The sequence below is a fragment of the Cervus canadensis genome, chromosome 16 (assembly GCF_019320065.1).
Source record: "Cervus canadensis isolate Bull #8, Minnesota chromosome 16, ASM1932006v1, whole genome shotgun sequence".
In the NCBI taxonomy this organism is placed as follows: domain Eukaryota; kingdom Metazoa; phylum Chordata; class Mammalia; order Artiodactyla; family Cervidae; genus Cervus; species Cervus canadensis.
In genome coordinates this window covers 7,218,790-7,242,223 of record NC_057401.1, presented here as the reverse complement: position 1 = coordinate 7,242,223, position 23,434 = coordinate 7,218,790, and the positions used below count along the sequence as shown (strand labels likewise).

Below are 23,434 nucleotides of genomic sequence, written 5' to 3'. Positions count from 1 at the left end.
CTTATAACAAGAATATGGAATGTGTAATTCTTAATGTATATTCCATCTGATTAAAATGGGACTTTCTTTTAAGAAGCTAAAGCCTTTTAGAGCTATATCACTTCCAGTGAGTACATTCAACTTCTGACTCTTGATGAATTTATTCCTACCAAAAAAAGTCATCCTATTTTTGATTACTTGTAAATGTATCCAGATTGGCATGATAGATTATACACAAAACAGAGCTCATATTGTATTTTTAGGTGCTTGATGCTTCTGTTTAGCATGAGCTCTAAAATATACCCACAAAGTTTTACATGTGCAGACTGCTTTTCACTGGCACGTGAATTGGAAGGAAAAAGCATAAGGACCATTTGGGCCAAAATGTGATGGTCTGTTGGTCAGTGTGTAGTCATGAGGCCCTGTCCTGCATCTGGGCTCCAGGGTGAGGAAGTACAGTCACACACTGATGTGTCCCCAAGGATTGTGAACTGAATCCCATCCCTCTTGAAAGGAGAATGCAGCAGGACTGCACGGGAGAAGGCGTGTTTGGCTGCCTTTTAGGGTGTTCCACTCAACTACCTGCAAAGATTAAAAAAAAAAAATGTAGTTATTTTATGCTGAACAAGCAGCCCAAGGTAAAGCATTGTGAAAGATCAGGTACTGCATTTGTCTTTAATGAGCTTCCTGTGCTCTGAGCTGGGTATGGACATGAGAGAAAAGCTTAAATCTTAACTGTGTAAGTGAAGTACTGGGAAAAATCATGTTAAAGTCATCCTACTCAAAGAAGTTAGTGTTGCTCCTAATGAGACTATGGAAGAGTTTTCGCACATACTACTGCCAGTGAGATAAACTATTTCATCTTCAAATTAAAATATTTCCTCTTCAGATAAGAGATATAGATATTAAGACATAGAAATGGTGGATAGTTTTTAGAGATGATTGTTTTTGTTTTTTTTTAGATTATTGGCTAACTTTGAGAATGTGTTCAAGAAAATTTCAGAAAATGTATTTCATGAAGGGCTTAATTAAATGACTGATGTAACCTGAACCCAGAAAAAAAATGCTAGGGTGGAAACCTGTCTAGCAATATCATTTTTGACCAGACTGTTCAAGACGAGACATACGTTCATGTCAGGAGAGTAGGTGACGTGTAGTTGTCTGTCATTCAGAGATGAAAAGATAAAGAATCTTCCTTCTCCCACTTCCTAAACCAATTTCAGCAAAAACTAGACTAAAATGATACTCTTCCAATGTAAGTGAACGTAAGGTTTTCTGGTACTTCACTGTTAAATGAGGGGTTTGAATGAATGAATAAATGAATGATTAAGAAGTGAATACATGAAGGAATAAACTTGATTAATACGGAACAATGGGGATGACTGAGTGGCAGAGTGGTGAAGATAGCAGGCCTGGGTCAGATTCCAGCTCTGTCCTTTACCACCTGTGAAAACCTAAGTAAGTGTTTAAACTTGGTCTGTCTCAGTGTCCTCATCTATTAAATTGGACTTCTGATACTATCTGCTTTGTAGGAGGATTTTATAAGACCAAACATATAGAATTCGGAGCACTTTGGAAGTTCTCAGTAAAGTTATTTTCAGTAGACACAGTTATTGTCACTGTTAACTCTTTTATCTTGTGTTAAAAGAAGAATAAATCTTTCGGAAGAACGATCAGTCATTTCAGCCACTAGGTTGCTTCCAAAACAGCTGCTCTGGGGACCTGAAGGACATATTATGTCTCATTTGAGTCTTATCTAAACAGACACTTCTCAAAAAATGTTCCATAGAAAGTTCCCATAATCAGATGATACTGGGAAGTGGTGGTTTGGAGACTAAACAACTTCTTCAAAACTTTCATTGTGCTCATGTGTACTGTGAATCTCCAAAAGTGGCACTTCCCAAACCTATTTAACCACAACATCCTCTTCTCCAGTCCAGAATCTTGCAGGGCTACTATTTCTTAAAATATACTAGGGAAAAAAAACAAAACCGAACAAAAAACAGTGATGTAAGTGGGTGTTGAAATAAACTCAATGTACTTATCACACCCTTCATTTTTTTCCCGTAGGAACAATTGAAATCCAAACAACATATCCCGACATGATTTACCACGTGGGCTGTCTTTTGAATTCCAAATTCAGCACAATGAATATAAGATGTAGCTTTGTTTAGCCCCGAGGCAAGCATTTGGGCCTGTGGATAAGGGCTCGTGTCCAGCACTTAGGTCTTTTTTGGGTCACCTTTCTTGGACTTATTCAAACACACCACGTGCTGAAATTAGTCATCGCCGATGAAGCACAGGAGGTTATGTGTTTGGGCCTGAAGGCCTGATCTGATTCTGACGTCCCAGTCTCATCGCATGCTGCTGTGTCCTTCCTCTCTGTGGTCCAGCCGTAGGAAGTTCCTCCATTTGCGTGAAAGGCCCCCCTGCTTTTGTATATCTGTTTCCTCTGTCAGGAATATCCTCTCCTCCACCCTTCATTCCCAACCTGGTAAACTCTTGTTCATCTTTCAACACCCAGCTCCAGGATCACTTTTTCCCGAATGTCTATCCAGACCTTCCCAGTCTGGGTTAGGAGCGCTCCTGGCGATTCTGTAGTGTCCAGTAGATCTTTGTATTGCTTTCCACCATACTGTGTCACTCGTTTTCCCTCTGGACTCTTAAGTTGCTGTATATTGTTTGTTTGAGACATTTACTTACATCAAATGCTCTGATATTAACTCTATTATTCATTTTTGTGGAAAGAATGTCAAGGCACAGAATACCACCATCATCCTAGAAAGCTCCCTTATTCTTACCAACCAACCCTCCCTCCCAGAAGCAGCTACTCATCTGCTTTCCATCAAATGCAGGTTAACTTTGCTTATTCTAAAATGAAATGGAATCAAATACTATGTGCCTTTATGTGTCTAGGTTTTTCTTTCTTTCTCAACATACTGTTTTTGAGATGCATCCATGCTGTTGCATGAGTCTATAGTTGGTTCTTTTCTATTACTGAGGAATCTTGCTTAGATGATTTTATCACAATTACTTATCCAGTCTTCTGTGGATGGATACCTGGCTTATTTCTAGTTTTTGGCACTTTTGAATAAAGCTGCTGTAAATAGTCTGTACAAGGCTTTTTGTGAATTATGTTTTCATTTCTCTTGGGTAAATAAATCAGAGTAGAATTCCTCCTAGAATAGGTGCCTATTTAGCTCTTAAGAAACTGAAACAGTTTTCAAAGTGGTTGAATGGACTATAAACGTCTTGGATGCTTAGACAAAGTCTTGTTCAACTTGGGTTTCCCTGGTGTTGGACCCAGTGCAGGGAGGGTACAGATTAGGCGCTCAGTGTTGACTGAAGAGTGAATGGACAAGAAGCTCAGAACAGTTTTCTGCCTGGCACACCCTCTACTAACGGAAAAAGAAAATTAACGCTTTGTCCATCAGAGGGATGGACACTGGCTAACTGTGGGCTTATGCCAAGCAGACAAAAAATGGGGAATGACAGCTCCCTTTTGACCCTGCCGTAGACCTAACATGTGCAGGTGAAGCCACGTGTATCTATGGACACGGGACCATGGAAGGATCCTGATCACCAGCAGCTGCCAAAATTACCTCCCAAAGTTAAGAACTGTCAGCACTCCCATTCAAAACCTTTCACAACCTACTCTTCTAGTTCACCCCACCCCTTTGATTTACCTGCACAAACTCATAATTCCACCAGACCAAACAGCCCTCTCTCTCTCTCTTTTTTAATAGCATCCAGCATTTCCTTTGCAATAGGGGAGAGCTCTACCTGAATACCTCCACCCGAGTCCACCCCTTCCTCTCAACATTCTTGGCAGCGAGGCCCAGTTCAGTTCTGTCTTTGCTCTGAAGCTGTCCTGGCCACGCACCTGAAAGTGCTCTCTTTGGAAGGTCTCTGAAGTGGCGTTTGCCTGTGGAGAGTGTTCATTCACCTCTTTGGTAGTTCTCTGTGAGGTTTCAGGCTTTCCGAGGGCAGTGTGCCCTGGCCCTTACTAGGTCTGGATGGAGCTGGGGCCATCGGCCACTGCATCGCTGAGGCTACTTGCTCTTTGCTGTTGGTGACTGATTCCACTGAAGAGAAGTTAAATTATGTGTTAATTCTGTGGCTCCTTCTTTGAAAGAGTTGTTTAAGAAGAAAGAGCTCTGGTTAAAAGGAGAGGATCGAGTGCAAACTTGGGAATTTGTGTCACCTGGTAGATAATTAGGACTTCCCGGGTGACTAGTGGTATAGAATCTGCCTGCTAATGCAGGAGACACGGGTTCTATCCCTGGGTCCAGAAGATGCCTTGGAGTAGGAAATGGCAAGCCACTTCAGTATAAAAGGAAATTAGTTTCTTAGGCCCCAGTGTGAGTCACAGGTCACATGTCAGGAAGCACAAATATTAACACCTAGAATAACTCCACATGATATTTGTATGCATAAGGTAATGTATAAAATCATCTCCTCTAGGAAGAGATGGCTCCAAGGAGTAAAGTGGTTTTATCTAGTGATGTATCTTCTCATCTGATTCCTGTTTTAGTAAAGTCCTGATTTTGCCTCTTTTTTTGCCTGCCTTTGCCTGCAGACTATCTACTTCTCTAACGGTACAATTTCTAAAAGTATTTAATTTCCAGAAATGTAATATAGTGGTCTTTGCTCAGATTGCAAACATTAAATATGAAAAGAATGCTAAGTGTGAAAATTTACATTGAACAAAACATTTCCTATATATTATGTAGTACTTTTAAAATTATAATCATTTTGAGTGACATAAATTCAAGGCTGCAGTTGGAAAAGATATTTCAGGGTTTGGTTTCTCAGCAAATGTTTCAAACAGATAAGAATTATGAAGTCTTTTTCAATTTTAAAAAGAAAAAATATTTTATGTTGCTCTGAAAACTGTAAATACCAATTTCTTAGAACACAAAAAGGCATGTAAGTTCTTTGACATCACATAATTTTGTAGTTGATCAAGAGAAAAATACACTCATTTGCATATCTTTAAAGAATTGGGTGCCATTTTTTAAAAGTCTGGTAATAACATAATTATTAAGAACTAAATAGAACTAATTAGCTTGGGTGTGTTTGCTCTGACTGCCTGCCTTCTGGTTTAAAGAAGAACACTGGATCTTGTTTGCTTAAGAATTTTAACAGCTGCTTTTCCCTCTACTGAACCAGTAAGAAGTAAATGCAGCTTTAAAATTCCTAGGTTGATTTCCTGCGTTATTCACCTGGCAGAGAAATGAATTCAGTCTTCTTTCAGCAAAATGAGAGGCATAAGTCTTTCAATGTGAGTAGGGTCCTGAAGCAGTTTCCGGTTTTATTGCCATGGTACTTAAGAGTCCCTGGTCTCTACATCCTTAAGAGGAATTCGGTGCCATGAAAATACTGCCCGTCTGTGCAGCTGGAGACCTACATGTTGTTGAATTCAGCACAGTTAAAAAGCTGTCCCTGCTTTTTAACATGGACTCTGAGGCTGGGACGTCTTAATTTGTTTTGATTTAAAATTTGAGCTTAACATATTTGTCGTCTACCTGAATGTATGGATGATTTCAAACACGTACAAAATTAAGCAGAGGAGTATAACAACCACTCATGTACCATCACCTGACTTCAAAAAATTAGAAACATATGGCCAGTCGTGTTTTATCTAGATTCCTACCCACCAACCTCACCCTCCAACCACACACACCTTGTCCTATTTTGAAGCAAATTCTAAGTCATCTGTAAACATTTACTGATACATAACATTTCAGTATATATCTCTAAAAGATAAGGCTCTCTTTTTTTTAAACTGTTATCACACCTGGGAAAAATTTTCCAAAATTCCATAACATCAACATACAGTCTGTTTAAATTTCCAATTGTTTTATAAATGTAGTGCATATGTCCTTTTTCCCGCTTGTTTTTTGGACTCAGTATGCAAATAAAGAGCACGTGTTGCAATTGGTTGCTGTGTATTTTAATGCACTTTTTAACCTAAAAGTTTTAAATTATGAAAACTTCAAACTTAAAGTATAGAAAATATGTATCAGGCATGCATTTAACAAATGTTAACCTTACACTATATTTGCTTCAGACATGTCTTTGCCCTACCCCCATTTTTGAAAGAAATGTTAGATATGAAATCCCTTCCCCTTATCTTTTTTTTTCTCTTCAGCATTGACCAATATCCTGCAATTGGTGTATATCATTTACACAGTATGTTTTTATGCCAGAAACATATATATGTATCCATAAATATATATCTTTTGTTTTAACAAAAAATATATTGTTTATTGTGTATGTAGGTATCCATAAGCATGTTATATTTTTGTTAAAACAAAAAATGATGTTATTTATTGTATACATATATATTCATAAACATGTATTTTATTTTGTTTTAACAAAGCAAAAATAAGATATATTGTTTATTGTCTATGGATACATATATATGTAATAGAAAACAAAAATATATGTATTGTTTATGGATACATATATATGTAGTGATGGTATAAAAAGAGCCTCTCCTCCATCCTCACCCTTTCCCTATGTGTATCTATGTCTATTTACAACTAACTTTTTTTCACTCACTGCATATTCATACAGGAAGCACAAAGAGTTAATTTTAAAATGTTGTATGCTATTCCATTATGTGGATAAACACCCACATGTTCATTACCCTTTGCTTTTGTGTTCAGTTGCTCAGTTGTATCTGACTCTGCTACCCCATGGACTGCAGCCCACCAGGCTCCTCTGTCCATGGAATTTTCCAGGCTAGAATACTGGAGTGGGTTGCCATTTCCTACTCCAGAGCATCTTCTGGGAAGCCCTATTCATTACCCACCTAATGAGCAATTAAGATAGTTCCAGTTTTTCTAAATTACAAACGATTCTTAGTAAACATCCTTATATGCATGTTTCCTTGTGCACATGAGTGAGAGTTTATTTAGGTTATGAACACCTATAAGTGGCAGGGATATCTTTGATTTTGCTGGGTGTTACTGATTTCTCTCTAAAATTGTATGTAGTGTAACTCTCAGCAGCAATATATGAGAGGTCCAGTTTCTCCAGATTTTCCCCAACACTTAGTATTGTTAGGCTTCTAAATATTGGCTGATGTCATGGATATAGAATGGGTATCCCCTTTCTTGGGTTTCTCAGGTAGCGCTGGTGGTAAATGATAACCCACCTGCCAATGCAGGGGACCCAGGAGAAGCAGGTTGAAAGAATACTAGAAGGTTGTCATGTCCTCCTCCAGGAGCTCTCCCTGACCCAAGGGTCAAACCTGCATCTCCTGCAGTTCCTGAGTTGCAGGGGGATTCTTTACCGCTGAGCCACGCAGGAAGCTGGTAATTTTGATCAGTGGTTCTCAAAGTGTCATTTGGGGTGTCTTAGTATTTTCTAGGTCTGCTGAAATGGATTATCATAAACTTCAGTTCAGTCACTCAATCCTGTCTGACTCTTTGCGACCCCATGGACTGCTGCACGCCAGGCCTCCCTGTCCATCACCAACTCCCAGCGTTTACTCAAACTCATGTCCATTGAGTTGGTGATGCCATCCAACCATCTCATCCTCTCTCATCCCTTCTGCCACCTTCAATCTTTCCCAGCATCAGGGTCTATTCTAATGAGTCAGTTCTTCACATCAGGTGGCCAAAGTATTGGAGTTTCAGCTTCAACATCAGTCCTTCCGATGAACACCCAGGACTGATTTCTTTTAGGATGGACTGGCTGGATCTCCTTGCAGTCCAAGGGTCTCTCCAGAGTCGTCTTCAACACCACAGTTCAAAAGCATCAATTCTTCGGCACTCAGCTTTCTTTATAGTCCAACTCTCACATCCATACACGACTACTGGAAAAACCATAGCCTTGACTAGACGGACCTTTGTTGGCAAAGTAATGTCCTGCTTTTTAATATGCTGTCTAGGTTGGTTGTAACTTTTCTTCCAAGGAGTGAGTGTCTTTTAATTTCATGGTTGCAGTCACCATCTGCAGTGATTTTTGAGCCCAAAAAAATAAAGTCAGCCACTGTTTCCCCATCTATTTGCCATGAAGTGATGGGACCAGATGCCATGATCTTAGTTTTCTGAATGTTGAGCTTGAAGCCAACTTTTTTCCTTTCCTCTTCAAGAGGCTCTTTAGTTCTTCTTTGCTTTCTGGCATAAGGGTGGTGTCATCTGCATATCTGAGGTTATTGATATTTCTCCTGGCAATCTTGATTCCAGCTTGTGCTTCTTCCAGCCCAGCGTTTCTCATGATGTACCTGCATATAAGTTAAATAAGCAGAGTGACAATATACAGCCTTGACGTACTCCTTTTCCTGTTTGGAACCAGTCTGTTATTCCATGTCCAGTTCTAACTGTTGCTTCCTGACCTGCATACAGGTTTCTCAAGAGGCAGGTCAGGTGGTCTGATATTCCCATCTCTTTCAGAATTTTCCACAGTTTATTGTGATCTACACAGTCAAAGGCTTTGGCGTAGTCAATAAAGCAGAAATAGATGTTTTTCTGGAACCCTCTTGCTTTTTCAATGATCCAATTTTGGATCATTTAATTGGCAATTTGATCTCTGGTTCCTCTGCCTTTTATAAAACCAGCTTGAACATCTGGAAGTTCATGGTTCACATACTGTTGAAGCCTGGCTTGGAGAATTTTGCACATTACTGTACTAGCGTGTGAGATGAGTGCAATTGTGTGGTAGTTTGAGCATTCTTTGGCATTGCCTTTCTTAGGGATTGGAATGAAAACTGACCTTTTCCAGTCCTGTGGCCACTGCTGAGTTTTCCAAATTTGCTGGCATATTGAGTGCAGCACTTTCACAGCATCATCTTTTAGGATTTGAAATAGCTCAACTGGAATTTTATCACCTCCACTACCTTTGTTCGTAGTGATGCTTCCTAAGGCCCACTTGACTTCACATTCCAGGATGTCTGCCTCTAGGTGAGTGATCAAACCATCATGATTATCTGGGTTGTGAAGATCTTTTTTGTACAGTTCTTCTGTATATTCTTGCTACCTCTTCTTAATATCTTCTGCTTCTGTTAGGTCCATACCATTTCTGTCCTTTATTGAGCCCATCTTTGCATGAAATGTTCCCTTGGTATCTCTAATTTTCTTGAAGAGATCTCTAGTCTTTCCCATTCTATTGTTCTCCTCTATTTCTTTGCACTGATCACTGAGGAATGCTTTCTTATCTCTCCTTGCTATTCTTTGGAACTCTGCATTCAAATGGGAATATCTTTCCTTTTCTCCTTTGCCTTTCACTTTTCTCTTCTTTTCACAGCTATTTGTAAGGCCTCCTCAGGCAGCCATTTTGCTTTTTTGCATTTCTTTTTCTTGGGGATGTTCTTGGTCCCTGTCTCCTGTACAATGTCATGAACCTTTGTCCGTAGTTCTTCATGCACTCTATCAGATCTAATCCCTTGAATCTATTTCTCACTTCCACTGTATAATCATAAGGTATTTGATCTAGGTCATACTGGAATGGTCTAGTGGTTTTCGCTACTTTCTTCAAATTAAGTCTGAATTTGGCAGTAAGGAGTTTATGATCTGAGCCAGGTCTTGTTTTTGCTGACTGTATAGAGCTTTTCCATGTGTATAAACTGGTGACTTAAAACAACAGAAATTCCTTATCTCACCGTTCCAGAGGCTAGAGGATAATAAGATCAATGTGTAGGTAGGACCATGCTCTTTCTGAAGGCCCTGGGAAAGATCTGTCCCACACTCTCTAAGTCTGTGGTGTTGCTCCCAGTCACTGGCCGTCCTTGGCTTGCAGACACATCACTCCAGTCCCTGCCTCTCTTGTCACATGGCCTTCTCCCCTGTGTCTCTGTCTCTCTTCTCCTTTTCTTATAAGGACACCAGTCACATTGGGCTCATGATCCACCCCATTCCAGTACAACCTCATTTTAACTACTTACATTTGAAATGACCCCATTTCCAAATAAGGTCCTATTGAGAGGTTCTGGAAAGGGCATGGTTTCTGGGGAAGGGGGGAGTTGGTGGGGAACACTATCTCATTATTCCTAGAAATCAGTTCAGTTATAGATGGAACCTGCTGGGCCCCACCCAAGACCTCTTCAATAAGAAGTTCCAGGGGAGGGCCCCACTGAGCTATTTTAACAAGGCCTACAGCTGAATCTGATGCTTGAATGTTTTTAGAGGTGCTGATTTTGACACAACTTGAGGCATTTTCTCGGCTTCCCCATTGGCTCAGCGGTAAGGAATCTGTTTGCAATACAGGAGACGGGGGTTTGATCCCTGGGTCAGGAAGATCCCCTGGAGAAGGGCATGGCAACCCACTCCAGTATTCTTGCCTGGAGAATCCCATGGACAAGAGGAGCCTGGTGGGCTACAGTCCATAGGGTTGCAAAGAGCTGGCCATGACTCAAGTGACTTGGGCATGCCCGCAACCCCTTTCTTTCAATTTCTACTTCCCTAATTACCAGTGAAACTTAGCACCTTTTATATATTTACTAGTCTTTTATGTTTCTGCCTCTCTGAAGTGGCTGATCATAAAGTTTTTTTCCAACAGCAGGTATTGGAATTTCAAAAGACCCCAATCTTAATTATACAGACACATTAATTCTTTTTGAATAGACTCAATGTATTTTGTTCTTTAAGAAGTAGTTTTCAGAGGAATCATAAATATATTTACATGTGGACACTTAAGACTGGAAAAGGACATTTGTGAGATGTGAGCTTTTTCAGGTGGTGAAAAATCACCTGAATGAGCAGAAGCTACCAAAAATAATATTATTGACTGTTCTTCCCTACTGAGACTTTCACCATCTGCCTTATTTTTGCATTTGCTTACTTTTTTTTCTACCTCCAGGGTTCCTATACTTCTCTCAATAACCCATCAATATTATTTTATACATATTCAACACATTCCAAAATCTGTCAGCTTCATCTTCTCTCCTGGAAATTCCCCTTCCGGAATCCTCTGTCCTCTTGTTCTAATAAACCCTGTTGCCTTCCCAGCCAGCAATGTATTGATCGCTGTCACTTGGGACATCTCTTTACATCTCTCCTCTGTTGGATTCTATTGCTCTCATTCCCGTCCTTTCTCTTTTATGGCATATTAAGACACACCTTTATTTGATGGAGCATATTTCTAAGTCTTTCTTAGAAAAGATTTAATAATGAAAACAAATTGTTTCCAAATTAGTTGAAATGTCTTTTTTCCATTGTAGTTTCGGTTTCACTCTTGTTTTAATGGTAAATTCCTATTCTTTTGCTGATATCTGTTGCTACTACTGCTGCTGCTAAGTCACTTCAGTCGCGTCCGACTCTGTGCAATCCCATAGATGGCAGCCCACCAGGCTCCCCTATCCCTGAGATTCTCCAGGCAAGAACACTGGAGTGGGTTGTCATTTCCTTCTCCAATGCTTGACAGTGAAAAGTGAAAGTGAAGTCGCTCGGTTGTGTCCAACTCTTAGTGACCCCATGGACTGTAGCCCACCAGGCTCCTCTGTCCATGGGATTTTCCAGGCAAGAGTACTGGAAAATCACTTACCATCACATGAAATGGACCAACTAAATAAAAGCATAAAATGTATCTTTCATTTCATTTATTTATTTTTGCTAATTTTACACTTGGTTTTCATAATATATCTGGGCTTAGAATTCTAGATCAAAATCATTTTCCTTTAGAATTCTGAAGGATTTGATTCTTCTACTTCTCAGCATTGCTGTTGAAAAGTCTAATGCCTTTCTGATTCCTAGTCCTTTATTTGTAACCCACTTGTGCTTTGGGAGTCTCTAGAATGATCACTTCATTCATTCCTGGATGAATTTTATAATATTCCTTAGTGTAGTCTTTTCTTAAAATCATTTTTACTAGTTACTCATTAGGTTCTTTCAGTCGAGAAATATACTGTCATTTCCTTTGAATCTGTGATGTTTTCTTCTTTAAAAAACTGGGCTAGTCTTCAGCTTTATCTTACTGGAACTCTTTCTGGTTATAAATTAAATCTCTTAGAGCCTCTGATTCTTCTGTTTTGTTTTTTTCCATTCATTTCCATTTCTTCATGTTCTTGTTCTACTTCCTGGGAGATTTTGTTGCCATTAACCTCCTACTATTTCATTGATTTTTTAAAAAAAAATTCAGCTAGCAAATTTTTAATTTCTAGGAGTTTTTTCTTGTTCTGTTATAGTTCCTATTTTATGGAAACTTCCTTGGTGGCTGAAATATTTTTAAGATACATTTTTAAAGATTGTTTATTATGATGTTTGGGTGCTTTCTTGTGCTCAGCTGCTTGTGTTCCTGAGTTGTGTTTTGTTTTCAAGTTCGGTTTGCCTCTGTTTTAGGCTCTTTTCCATATTCCATAGCATACCTGCCATTTTGGATTGGTGTGAATGTTTGACTCAAAGTCAAATAATGTTAGTGGCTTAAAGAGAGAAGTTCTATTATGCAGTTCTATCTTGATTACATTTTCAACTTGATTCTTACTGAGAAGACGAGGATTAGAATAAATGAAATTGTAAGGTATTTTCTAAATATAAGAATTCCAAATTGGTGGTTCCTACAAATCTAATTAGAGTAGACATAATTTTTGAATAATGTATTCACTAATTCATTAATTCATTTGACAATATATATTGACATCTACTATCATTAGAAACTGAAATTAACTTTGATATTGTTGGACTAGATGTACAACTTTTAGTTCCTGTTTCTTAAAAAATATTGCTTTTTAATTTTTAACTCTTAAAATTTTTTTAAAATTTTAATTAAGCTGTTTAATTTTTAGAAGGCTAAAGAATAGGAATCCAAATTCCAAATGAACCCTATCAACTATTACCATGGACAAATGGACCAAGGATATAAAATGAAATCTTTTCTGAATTATATTTCACTAGGAGATGTCAGATTTTCTAGACAGAAGTGAAGACCACACACGAATCTGTATTATTTTTTATAAGGAGCTGTTAAACTCAAATGAACCTCATCTGTTTTATGGAACACATAGATAGAAATTGTTTATCTTTCTAAATAGATATAAACCCCTACACAGCACTTGCCAGTGACTTGTCATACAGTTGAAATAAAATTGATCTATACATATTTCACATCCAAAAGAGGCATCTGATTTATTGCCATAGTATTCTGTTTATGTCAGATATATGAAGCTATGCTATTGGAATAGCAGAGACCTCTTTATAATCCAAGTATCTGGGCTTCCCTGGTGGCTTAGCCAGTAAAGAATCTGCCTGCAATACAGGAGACCTGGGTTTGATTGCTGAGTTGGGAAGATCCCCTGGAGAAGGGAATGGCTACCCACTCCAATATTCTTGCCTAGAGAATTCCATGGACAGAGGAGCTTGCTGGGCTACAGTCCATGGGCTGGCAAAGAATCAAACGTGACTGAGCAACTGACATTTGCATGAAAGACTGTGGACTTAGAAAAAATTGATCATGAAACAAATACAAAAGTAGAATCATTTAATGAATTAATAATTACTGAAAGTCAGTCTGGTTCATTGATGACCTTTTCTCTGTTCTCTCATATTATTAAGATTATCTTAAGCAAATCCAGGACTTCCTATCATTTCATCTAAAAATACTTCAGTATCTTTCTCCAGAAGATATTTACTCTTTCTCTCTCTCTTTAAATGTCACTGGAGTATCATTATTGCACTTTAAAAATTTTTAAATTTTTTACTTAAAATCATACTCTGAGTACTTTAATTTCTCTGATTGTCTCAATTTTTTCCCTTTGTTTGAATTGGTATCCAAATAATTGCATATATTACATCTGGTTTCTATATCTTGCAAGTCTCGTTTAATCTAAAGTTCCCTCACCTTTAAAAACAAAATCTTACAATTTATTGAAAAGACTGGGTTGTTTATTTGCTGAAAAGACGTTTTCTCTGAAAAAATTGTATTTTCTGAAGAACTTTCTATGTTCTGGATTTTGCTGACTGCATCCCTGTGGTGTCACTTAACATAGTCTTCTGTCCCTATATTTCCTGTATGTAAACTGGTAGTTGGGAATAGATACTTGATATTTAACTAGATACAATCTTTATGTTTTGACATGAAAAAAATCTTCATAGATGGAGTTGTCTACTTCCTATATAGTATATGTTGAATATTTCCTCTTGCATCCTATTAGGAGGCTTGCTATATCTATTTTTCTGATTAAGATTGATGCATGGGTTCAGGTGCTGCCAGCTTGATCCATCCATTAAAACATTCCCCATCAGCTCTTTTCCAAATGCTTTTAGGAACTGTTGATGATTGAATCCTCAAACAGACAGTATATACAGTATATTCAGGGTTTCTGAATTTGGAAAATCTTACCTATTTCCAGCTTCCCACCCCTGATTTATCTTGGCATGTTGGCCATTTATTGTCTTTTCCTTTCTTAGTCTAAAATAGACTTATTACTCTCTAGTACACTGTTCCCCCAAGTGTACCACGCAGAACACAGCACTGCGAAGCACACTGGGAGAAAAATCCCTCTGAGTTTGGGGCCTGCCACAGACAGTTTTTCCCTCTCAGAAATTTATAATACAGTTGAGCCTATTGAAGTTCTGAGGAGTCTGTCAGTAAAGAAACTTGATTAACCCAGAGTTTCATCAACTTGTTTGATCACTATATTCTTTCATCAGTAATACCTATTAGTATCCTGATTAGAGAAACACACCTTGAAATGCATCTCAAAGAAGAGGGCCGGGTGGAGGCGCTTGTGCCATCCTGCTGTGAGGCTTTCTGATGTCAAGGTTCAGACTCGGTAACATGGGCACCCTTCTAGGCTAAGAGCAAACCAAAGTTCACCCAGAGAACTGACATACCATAATGCATCCTGTGTTAATACAGTCGTATCTTCATTACATTGATTGCTTCAGTTGCTGTGCTTGTTAGTGTTATCTACGTAACCACCTTAGATAATTCCCAATACGTTAATTACCGGTAAGAAAATAAAGCCCAACTCTGAGAGTCACAACTTAAATTGTTTTCAGTTTGCTTTCTTACATTACAGATTTACACATGTACACCACACACATTCATGTGCACACACTCCCCTCCCAGAGCACACTTCAGTTATTTTATTTCAGGTGCAGTATTGGTGTATGAGGAGTAACATATAGTTACTCACTGGGTCTTATCGGCTCCAGATTGGTTTTTATGCCTTATGTGCCTACATGTTGTTTGTGGCTTGCTATGGGAAATGCAATTGAGCAAAATTAGTGAGAGAGACTGATTTTCTTCCACTCTGAGGACACCTTGAGTTTTGTACAATAAGTGTTTTCCATTAGAAGGAAAATGCTGTGCATTAGTGCTCATGAGAAAAAAATAGTGATTGCCAGTAATGCCATCAGGAAACAATTTTTTAAATGTTTTGCAGTACAAGCATGAATCGATCATTAAATGGGGAATACGGCTTATTCACAGACTTGGAACATGAATCACAATTCTTTTTGAAGTGGTGTTATTCTAGGAAAGTGTGAATTTTGATTTTAGGAACACACACAAGGGATACAGTAATAAGGAGTATAAGTCAGAACACTTCATTAAAATAAAATAAGAACAGAGCCAAGACCCAGAGGACATGACACTCTGTTTTGTGAGTCTTGTTGGAGAATGGAATGGGATAAGACACGAGAAAGCTGACATGGCATGACCAGTGATCCCAGTATTGATTCAATGTGCTCTTGTAGCACTGGGCTACTGGCTGCCTGGCCATCGGGTAATGGGGAGCTAAACTCAGACCTGGAGAGTTAATGTTTATGACAGAAGTTGTACTGGTGCTTTTAAATTGAAACAAAGCTTGTCTTTAAAAATTATCAGGATTTAAAATGCTCTTCTGTTCAGAAGATCCAGAAAAAGGCAAAGACTACTTGAATTAAATACTTTAAAACAATAGACAGCTCTGTTTTTTATGACGAATCACTCTTAGGTTTGCTGTTCATAGAAGGGAAGGTCAAGTGTAGATTCTGACCGTGGACCTTATCTTCCACTTACTCGGTAGCTTTCCAAATACTGTACTGTGAGGGCTATTTGTGCTCAGTTCAAATACATGTTATTAGGAAGATTAAAAGTAGAAGGATGGGACATAGGTCTGGAAATCACCCTAAAAACATTATTTTAAATGCAACTTAAGGTAATAAATTTGTATTCCTTGAGCAAAAAGCAGTTGAGAAATGCATCCATTTGTTGCAATTCTAGAATAGTATTTGGTGCATTATTGAGCCAAAACACAGATGAAAAAATTCTCCCACAATATGAGAAGTTTAAGAGGCCTGAATGATTTTGGTTCCGCCCTTCATGAGCTGAAGTCCAGAGAGCAGAAGTGACTTGCCCAAGGTTACATTTTACCTTGTGCTTTAAAAGATCATGTCTCAGCTTGGGAAGCACTTCATTCATTTCCAGTATGAAACATGGTTGCATTTTACATCTTGACATTACTGTCTGGTCTTGAAAATAACTGATTATCCTGTGGACTCTAAAGAATAAAGATAATGAGGGACTGTTGGAGGGAAGGCTGATTTTCCTTCCGGCTTGTGTCAACTTTTCAGGAGCTGATCCCTAAGGTTGTATGTCATCCCAGATCCCATGTTCTCTTCCTTAATAGTTTGAAATTCCGATAGCAGGTGAGCAGAGTGAAAATGATTACTTCAAATGTCAAGCAACAGGTTGCAACAAAGGGCTAAAAATGAGGGGTTTGAAGAACTGTGTCTGAGTAACTGCATCTTGCAGCCCATGGCCTGGGCATTTTCTGCCTCCCACCCATAAGACAAAGGGGATAGCTCCTGCCAAAATATGGGCATTTATAATTTTTAGAAATTTCATGAGAAGACTGACATAGACCCTACAAGAAGTCTAAGGAAATTTTTTGTGAAGGATTAAGTTTTAGGCTATGAAGAAAATTTCAGCTAAATAGGAAAAAGCCATATGTGTGCTTAGTCACTGAGTCGTGTCTGACTTTTTTAACCCCATGGACTGTAGCCCACCAGGCTCCTCTGTCCATGGGGATTCTCCAGGCAAGAATACTGGAGTGGATTGCCATGCCCTCCTCCAGGCGATCTTCCCAACTCAGGGATTGAACCCAGGTATCCTTCATTGCAGGCAGATTCTTTACCAGCTGATCTACCAGGGACGCCCATACACCAAGATTGTACTCCTTCACTTGGTTTAGCTAGGCTTTGATGTGTTTCAGCTTATTTGTTCTTATTTTAAGGTTAATAATGTTCACTCATTGTTTGGAAAAAACTCAGCAGAGGCCACAGGACTGGAAAAGGTCAGTTTTCATTCCAATCACAAAGAAAGGCAATGCCAAAGAATGTTCAAAGTACTGCACAATTACACTCATCTCACGCGCTAGCAAAGTAATGCTCAAAATTCTCCAAGCCAGGCTTCAGCAATACATGAACTGTGAACTTCCAGATGTTCAAGCTGGATTTAGAAAAGGCAGAGGAACCAGAGATCAAACTGCCAACATCAGGTGGATCATCAAGAAAGCAAGAGAGTTCCAGAAAAAATCTACCTCTGCTTTATTGATTATGCCAAAGCCTTTGTGTAGATCACCACAAGCTGTGGAAAATTCTTAAAGAGATGGGAATACCAGACCACCTTGCCTGCCTCTTGAGAAATCTGTAGGCAGGTCAAGAAGCAACAGTTAGAACTGGTTCCAAATTGGGAAAGGAGTACTTCAAGGCTGTATTTTGTCACTCTGCTTATTTAACTTATATGCAGAATACATCATGCAAAATGCTGGGCTGGATGAAGCACAAGCTGGAATCAAGAGTGCTGGGAGAAATATCAGTAAGCTCAGATACACAGATGACACCACCCTTATGGCAGAAAGCGAAGAACTGAAGAACCTCTTGTTGAAAGTGAAAAAGGAGAGTGAAAAAGTTGTCTTAAAACTCAGCATTCAGAAAACTAAGATCATGGCATCCGGTCCCATCACTTCATGGCAAGTAGATGGGGAAACAGTGGAAACAGACTTTATTTTTTTGTGCTCCAGAATCACTGTAGATGGTGACTGCAGCCATGAAATTAAAAGACACTTGCTCCTTGGAAGAAAAGCTATGACCAACTTAGCATATTAAAAAGCAGAGTTATTACTTTGCCAACAAAGGTCCGTCTAGTCAAAGCTGTGGTTTCTCCAGTAGTCATGTATAGATGTGAGAGTTGGACTATAAAGAAAGTTGAGCACTGAAGAATTGATGCTTTTGAATTGTGGTGTTGGAGAAGACCCTTGAGAGACCCTTGAACTGCAAGGAGATCCAACCAGTCTGTCCTAAAGAAAATCGGTCCTGAATACTCATTGGAAGGACTGATGTTGAAGCTGAAACTCCAATACTTTGGCCACCTGATGTGAAGAACTGACTCATTTGAAGAGACCCTGATGCTGGGAAAGATTGAAGGTGGGAGGAGAAGGGGATGAGAGAGGATGAGATGGTTGGATGGCATCACCGACTCAATGGACATGGGTTTGAGCAAACTCTGGGAGTTGGTGATGGACAGGGAAGCCTGGCATGCTGCAACCCATGGGGTTGCAAAGAGTCAGATATGACTGAGTGACTGAACTGAACTGACTGAATGTTCACTCTGTTGAATTTCCAGAGGTATGATAAGGATCAAATTATTTCTTCTATGTCATCGAAGAGGGACAGTTGTATAGATTAAAATGTTCTTTAGAGTTTGATGTTTTATTTCATCATAATAGCATTTGTTTTTTTGTTTTTTTGTTTTTTTAGCATTTGGTTTTTAGTTGACCAAATTATGATGTTTTATTTCATCATAATAGCATTTGGTTTTTAGTTGACCAAATTATGATGTTTTATTTCATCATAATAGCATTTGGTTTTTAGTTGACCAAATTATGATTTAGTCAACCAAATAGTTGACCAAATATTTCTCTGCTTATTTAAAAAAAGAAGTATTTTATTTATATTTACAGTAATTTACAGGCATTTTGATCACAAATAAAACTGGATGATTAATTCTACTCCCCAAGAATCCTGCTTTCTGAAGCAGTGTGGTTTTATTTTAACAAATGTTTTTTCAGTTTAGGGTTCTGTATGGTGATCATACTCTCTAGGGTGAAACGTGTGGAAAAAGGTGGCTGACCTTGAGAAATATACAATTGCTGGGCTAGGATTCTTTCAGGGTTGAAATGGAGTAATAAAATCAGAAATCATGGCGCGGTTTCTAATTTCAAAGACAGACTGTCTGACCTTGCCTAAATAGTTCAGGTAGAAACCAAGAAGGAACATGGAGAAGGAAATTGAGTTCCCCTCCGGGTGATACACAGCATAACCTTAGTACATCTGGGATTTCAACGTGGGCCATTCATTCACTTTAGGGTCCAGAAGATGTTTTTCTCCTGTATTTTTATTCTTACTTGAAACAATTCTGATGAAAAATACCTCTATACCCCCTTTACTCATACACAAATGAAAAAAATCTCCCTCCCGCCACCCATATTTATTCTTTGTTCTCTGTCTTCCTGAATGGAGCCTACAATTTAAGATAAAAGAATTCTTTCTGATATGTATTTGGTTCTTTGGCTCTTTTTGAACAAGTCTTCTCTTGAAACCATGACGGGGACTTCCCAGATACCTAGACTCACCAGTATTTTGGATTCTTTGCTGCATGTTTCATACCCGAGAGGAAGGAAACGTGTATGGATTAAGGGCTTCCGCTGTGCCCAGCTTTGTCACATTTGTCAGCCATCACTTCCCAGCTGCCTCGTTCAATGGATGATTGTTCACCCTCCATGTGGTGCTTCTTGTGCCCTGGCTGCACCTTCTTTGGGCCAGAAGACAGTACTGTGGTTTGTGGCCTAAGTGAACTGTTCTCCAATCTGTCAGCATCTGCTAGGTGGAAGTTTTGAGGTGTGTTTTTGTTTTTTAGGTTGTATATAATGTACAACATCAGTAGTTTAACTGGAATATTTATTTTTAGAGGTGAAATGGTTTTATTTTAATGGCTGGGAAGAGGAGCTGAAATTGTGAAAATGTGTGATGACCTCAGACAGGCATAGGATGAAGAACATTCTAGGTTGGTTTATATTGCCCTCATAGTGAAATCATTGTTTGGGGATTACCTGATCAAATGAGAGAGGTATCTAATTTTATAATAATTACTATGTCAGTTTTGAGGCACTCAGAATGTGTTTTTATTTATTTATTTTTTTTGGTAAGTGACTCTTCAAAATGTGGTCCTTAGGGAGATTATACATTAAACATCCAGGGTGTCTTAATTCAGCAAAGATTGTCAGGTCATTTCCAGCACAGTGAGGAATGGGGACCATGAGAGTCTTGAGCAGATGAACATGTGGCAAAGACCTCTGAGTTCCAGTCTAGATTACTTCTTTCAGCTGCATGATGGGCAAGAAGTTAACTAGTCTGAGCCTCAGCTTCCCAATCTGTGAATTGTGGGTGACGACATTTGGAGGCTTAAGGGGATGGTGACTGTAAACAGCCTGGAACAGCCCCCCTACCTGGAGAAGGCCTGTATACAGGGTGGATTTAGACGTATCGTCAGTAGCTGTGTTTTTAGTAGTGAGTGAATACCCTGTATTTGAGGTACAGGATTTGGAATCAAGGAATCCAGGTCAGTAGAATCGAGTCACCTCAATGTAAGTGGATCGTTTTCTCTGTGTCCCGTTGGTATAACTGGAGTCAGGAATGGCCTGGACCTGTGAGCAGAGCTGTGGACTGTGGTCTCCCCTCCTTGCTCCAACCCCTCCCTGCCCCCCTTCCCTCCTACCCGCTTCCCCTCTTCTCCTTCCCCTCCCCCCAGGATCCTCCTCAGCTGGCCTGGAGGCAAAGGTCAGCTCCTCCAGGTGACCTGTGTCTACTTCCTGTGGCCCTGGCTTCCCCTCTCCCGTTGGCTCTGCCTCCTGTTAGAAGAAGTGATAAAAGGAGGTGTAGCAAAGGAAGCCACCTCCCTGAAGATGGAGCCTTGGGAGGACATTTAGCTCTTCATTCCAGCTAGGCCTTGATTCCTGCCTTCTCTAATAACCAAAGATCCTTGTCAGGAGGGTAAAAATTACAAGCATTTTTGTCATCAGAATAGTGGCAGTTATGTGTATCCATGTCAATAATAGAGGCTTTCAATAACATGTGGCAAGGATTATAATGACCTCTTGTTAGTGGCCGAAAAAAGAACAGGTGGGCCTCAGGGCTCTGAATTTTCCCGACCTGGGTTCCATATATACTCTGCTTTTTGCTCCTCTTGAAACTGGTTATTTGTAATTTTGCCACATAGTCAAACTTCAGGGAGGGTGGTCAGTGGAGCAATCCACAGAACATGGTTTGTAGCAAGAGCTGTGGTTTTATTTTTTTAAACCACCCTCCCCCCTTTGCCTTCCCTTTAAACCATTATGAGTGAGTTTAATCAGAAAAGGGGAAAATAGACTATGCCCTGCTGTTGCTAGGTAACCAGAAAAATAACAAACCCAGTCAGAGTTGATATTGAAATGATTTTCCCCAGGAACCTGGCCACTCTTGCTAAGTGATTCGTGGGTTGTTAACAGATTTGCGTACTGGTGAGGCTGCAGGGTCTCCGTCCTTCCTGTCCTTTCTCCCTGCCTCTCACCGCACATCAGGAAAATCCCAGGTACATTATTTGAGTTTTCCAGTCAGTTCTTGACTTTGAGATACTCTGAGGGAAGATCCTTGCAGAGGCAAATATGGCTTATTGCACATAACCAGAGTAGATACTGTATTTCTAGGACATTGAACCCATTTTCAAAAATACCTGGGACCCCTTTCTTAGCAGGTGTGGTCTTTGATCAGCTTACAAATGGTGCCAAGTCTTTATTTGTTTGACATTTTACTGGGAGTATTTTGTAAAGGTTGTTTTTTAGCCTTAACAGACGTTTGTACACCCAACCAAAGATTTTAATGATTTTGATTAAATCACTAGATATCTGTTTTGTTCCTTTCTCATGGGACTCTTGCCATCCTCTCCGTGGCTGGCGCTGTGGGCGTGGCACTGCCCAGCCTTTGAGGGCTCTGTCTCTGATTCATAGTGCCACCTGCCTGTGGGTCTTAATCTGACTCTCCTGTGACCTGTACTGTCTGTCTGTTGCAGATTTGAACGTCTCTCAGACTGCATACCCACCCCTCCACGACACAAATCCACATGGCCCTCGGCTGCAGACGTTTATAGCAGAAGAAAAGCTAAGTCTACAGACAGTGACCAGACAAGACGGGGAAACTGGAAATGGAGCAGAAGAAAACACTGTTTACCTCTAATTGTGTTGTTATTTTTCCAAGTGAGACAACATACTCGCATTTGGGGGAGATTTTTTTTTTTCCTTTCTTGATGTGTGTGACTGTCCAAATTACTTTAGGAGTAATGTTTGATATTTTGGGCAGGTTTATTTGAGGGGCATGAGTCTAATAATTAAATTATTGAAAACAACTGTGTATCATCATTAACTTATCACACCTAATTTCAGATTTCTGGAGGAGAAATTGACTTTAGATAAGCAGGAACAATTTCAAAGTTATTGGAACCCTAGAGTAGAATCCCACATAATGTTTTCTACTGGGTCATCTGTGTTTTGGAATGCCTCTTAAGATCTAGATGAAGCACTTTGGATGGAAAGAGTAATATAATGGGCAAACTTTCACAATCATGGCAGCTGATTAGGGAGAGTGACCTCAGGGCTCTCAAAGGCAGAGAAAGATGTAGGGAAAACCTTTTCTTGGCTAATCTTGGGACGTCAAAGGGGTCACTCATGGTGGTGAGATGTCACGGTCACCATGCAACCAAGGAGTCCCTGTCTGGGCACCTGCCCTAACCAGCTGGCCACTCTGCCATGGACACAATCTGGACACTTAGGACCTGGCCCGGAGCCTTTTCATTTGCACTTTCTAGGTCCTAATGCCTGTGGGCTTTCAAGTCACAGTTCAGCATCCTCTTTCAACACAGCCCAGAGGCAGAGCCCCAGAAGTCAGTGTGACGTAAAACTTCAGTAACGAAATTTTATTACTGAAGCGAGGCTTTAGTAATGACCTTGCTTCCATCACCTGGCCCTGTCTCCACCAGCTCCGGAAGCACCAAGGACAACCACTCTCCGGAAGGACCTCTGCCCTGCAGTTATTCAAGGACAAAAGCTGCCCTCTTGGTGAAACTTGCTGTCTGAATGTGCTTTTCCACAAAGGAACATTGGCACATGTTGCCTTCAGGGTAATAGGAGTCTTTTGTGAGAAACCAAGAAATGTTTTCAGTTTGTTCTTCAGAAGCATTTGTATATATTTTGGTCAGTGTCAATAAATATCTTTTACCTCAGCCTTTCACTTTGAAATTTATTGTGAAATATTCACAATATATTCATTGTGAAATCTACACATCACACTCAAACACAATCTCCCCTTATTAAAAATGAAAATAAAGGAGAAATACTAAATTCACCCAGACTTTCAATACTGCTTCTGGCCATTTTAGTCACAATCATATTACATTCAGAGACTAATTTTCACAGATGGATATGTCTTATTAAAAT

General features: G+C 39.5%; 1 protein-coding gene across 7 annotated transcripts in view; it reads left to right on the top strand.

Annotated features, from left to right (window-relative positions):
- The window catches only part of ARHGEF28 (Rho guanine nucleotide exchange factor 28), a 326,249-nt gene extending 303,029 nt beyond the window's left edge, over positions 1-23,220 (top strand). For all 7 annotated transcript variants that reach the window (XM_043488559.1, XM_043488558.1, XM_043488553.1 and 4 more), the window contains one exon: positions 22,015-23,220. In XM_043488559.1, the coding sequence (XP_043344494.1) occupies positions 22,015-22,178 (164 nt within the window). In that variant the 3' untranslated portion in view covers positions 22,179-23,220. The remainder of the gene's footprint in view (positions 1-22,014) is intronic.
- Positions 23,221-23,434: the final 214 nt, after the last annotated feature.